Source organism: Limanda limanda, chromosome 19 (genome assembly GCF_963576545.1).
Source record: "Limanda limanda chromosome 19, fLimLim1.1, whole genome shotgun sequence".
Classification (NCBI taxonomy): Eukaryota; Metazoa; Chordata; class Actinopteri; order Pleuronectiformes; family Pleuronectidae; genus Limanda; species Limanda limanda.
This window is the reverse complement of record NC_083654.1, coordinates 15,340,017-15,343,120: the sequence shown is the minus strand read 5'-3', so window position 1 is coordinate 15,343,120 and position 3,104 is coordinate 15,340,017. Positions and strand designations below refer to the sequence as shown.

General features: G+C 42.5%; 1 protein-coding gene across 1 annotated transcript; it reads right to left on the bottom strand.

Annotated features, from left to right (window-relative positions):
* LOC133026170 (cilia- and flagella-associated protein 20) lies at nucleotides 1-3,104 on the bottom strand. Its single transcript, XM_061093032.1, has 6 exons — nucleotides 2,885-3,104; nucleotides 2,240-2,319; nucleotides 747-858; nucleotides 437-625; nucleotides 223-336; nucleotides 1-120 (listed from the first exon to the last, which is right to left on the bottom strand). Exons 1-6 carry the CDS (start codon nucleotides 2,966-2,968, stop codon nucleotides 115-117), a joined length of 585 nt encoding a protein of 194 aa, XP_060949015.1. The 5' UTR covers nucleotides 2,969-3,104; the 3' UTR covers nucleotides 1-114.

Genomic DNA, 3,104 nt, shown 5'->3' with positions numbered 1-3,104 from the left:
TTAATTTAAAAAACTTTATTGAGCAGAGAACAAAAGACATCACTCAGAACTCAAGCTCCAAATATACTATATTACAAATTTCATCAAACACGGAGCAATGCAGGTGGAGAAGGTCTATTGCTGCAGGACACACAATAACAGACGAGTGTTAGACAAATATCAAATATGATCATTGTACCACATGTAGAGATATTTGACTGCGTGTGGAGGGGCATGTCTCACCTTGGCCTTCGGATTCTGGACAGGCAGATAAAGTTTAAACTCTGCCGGGAGCTCGTCCTCAGAGTACAGTCTGTCGGAGAAATACACCCTCCTAATGCGACAGTTTGCGTGGATCTGAGAGAAAAACACATTAGACATTAGCAACAGAAAAGGCTCATCAATGGAAGTAGCATCTGAAGACAGCTCGCTCGTCCTCCTCCGTCTCTGCACTGACCTGTACACGCAGCGTCTCGATATAATTCGTTCCATACGCCCTCCTGGTGAAGTCCGACAGGTTGAACTGAATCTGATTCCACCCGTCATCCAGCCTCATGGGCATGGTGCAGATGAAGGGCTTCACTCGTGTTGTGCTCTGGTAGTTACTCGCCCGAAAACGTCGTCGGACATTTTTGTCATCCAACACCTGAGAGTTGCAAAGATGGGGGAGAAAGAATGAGTGACCACGAATCCCAACACTACGAGGAACAAAACTCAGAATATAAATCATTCCTGGGTTTCAGGAATACTTTGTGTGATTTCCCCACCTGGACCTCAAAAGTGAAATACTTTTTGAGGTTCTTTATGATCATGACCAGAAAAGGAAGCTTGATGCCCAGTGTCTTCTTTGGGTCTGCGGGACATGTGATGTAGGTGGTGCTGTAGGGGTCAGAGAGGTAAGAGGGTGAGACAGGGGAAGATCAATCCAGTAAACACAAGCTGACCTGAGGGATGAGTTTAACTCAGACATGGGCAAAGTACGGCCCGCGGGCCATATACGGCCCGTTGGGCTTTTTAATCCGGCCCGCCGAACTTGTCCAAATAAAAAATAAATAAATAAATAAATTTTTTTTTTTTTTAAACCATCAATTTAGTAGCACGTAAAGGGACTCTTACCTTTGTTGCATTTGAGAATTACAGCACATTCAAATCATCCCGCCTTCCTCCAATGCCCCACCCCCTCGTTCCCATCCGCGGTGTCTTTTTGAAGAAACTTTATTTACAAGCAGACTTTCAACCTACTGCCTCCGCGCACGCACGTGAGGTTTTGTTTACCAAAGCAATGGATTCGGATTCAGAAGCACCGGTAAGTTATATACATTGATGACGCGGGCCCGAATGCGCCACAAGAAGCAGACGGAAAACCTGCATGTCCATGCAGCAAACAGACAGGTCTGTCGGCCAATAAGGTCCTTCGGTCCGAAGAATTTTATTGGTTAAAGTTTTCACTTAATATTATGAGAGTGAAATAATTGTTTGTTTTTACTCCTGGTGGGTCTGTCTTGCATTTTAGAGTGTCATTACCTTATTAATACCAATTTAACCTTATCCAAAAAAAGTGTAAAAATGCAACAAAGGTAAGAGTCCCTTTAAATGGCACGTACTTATAGCACTTTGTAGTTTTGCTTTATTCAGGAAGAAATCGTACTTTCTTGATTCTGGTTGTTCTGGATTTGAACCCTCGGGGTTGAATGCACTTATTGTAAGTCGCTTTGGATAAAAGAGTCAGCTAAATCAAATTTGCCCGGCAGTGTGGTGTATAGGGCTTGAAAAGGCACATGATCTCCCACTTTTTCCCTTTGCACTGTGAGCCCTTCTGTAAAATGAGAGGATCAACGAAACGAAAAGTGGACAATGAGTGCCGAGTGTTTAACACAGAGTCGACAACAAAATACAAGATTGGGTGGCTGCAGCTCAGAGATTGGCGACTAATTTACAGACTCAGCAAAAAAAATTTCACAGACAAACTGCGATTAAAGAGTCATCTACCAAGGCATGTTTTTTGGGGGGCAGTCGAAATAGCAAAGGCTAGCAAGCCTTTCTCTGAAGGCGGGTTTTTGTTAAATGGCCTTGCAAATAAGTGCTTTGCTACTTGGTAAAGGCCAAATCCTTTCATGTAATGATTTTTCCATGTCATTTATATTAGTTCACAAAAACACTCCATCCATCTGTTCCTGGCCCGGCCCCTCTGTCAAATTTTAGAACCCAATGTGGCCCGCAGTCAAAAAGTTTGCCCACCCCTGGTTTAACTCAAACTCACCTGACGTTTGTCCCTTCAACTTCCAACACCAGGGAGTGAATATCATTGTCAGTGATTCGTTTGATGTGCCCATTCCTCACCTGAGAACAGAGAAATAATTGTTATTTAATGATTTTTATAAGCAGACATCATGCGTTTCTCTCTGGTTAAAGAGCCCTCACACCATCGTTCAACTGGATTCTTATCAATAAAATACTAAACTGTTTTCACCTCAATAGATCTTGCTCAGTCATTGCCTATAACAACTATATTTTTATGATTAATTGTTGTGTTTTAATGTGAAAATCAGCTGATCATATTATACCAGTCGCTAAAATCCTGTATTAGATGTTGACAGGATGATGAAGTTAATGTGAATCCATTTTGAACCTGTCAAGTGTTTTAATTGAAACAAAAAGCATGATTCACTATTTATTCTAAAATATGAAATATATGTAAGTTTCGTCCTTTACTGGAGCAGAATAACATCACTCACGTAACATTAACGTGACAATAACACAGGGACACTTGATCCATGACGTGTATTACACCACAGATGATGCTGAGCTGTAAACATACATGATCAATCTTAAGAGCACGAACAGCTAGTTAGCATTAGCACGTAATGCTACGGAAGTCGTTGGTCGGCTCCGGGGTGTCACTCACCTTTTTGTCCCAGATCTGCAGAGGTTTGCTGCCGATGCTGTACAAGATGGAGAGGAACCCGCTCTGGAACGTGTTTTTAAACATGGTTCTGTGTTCGTGGTTCGATCCACCACCACTGTTGCTATGCTAACTCCTGATGTTTACAGTCTGGGTTTCCGTTCCCAACGCTACCGTCTCCGTGGAGAACTAAATAATCAGTTCCGCTGCAGAAGATTCACAG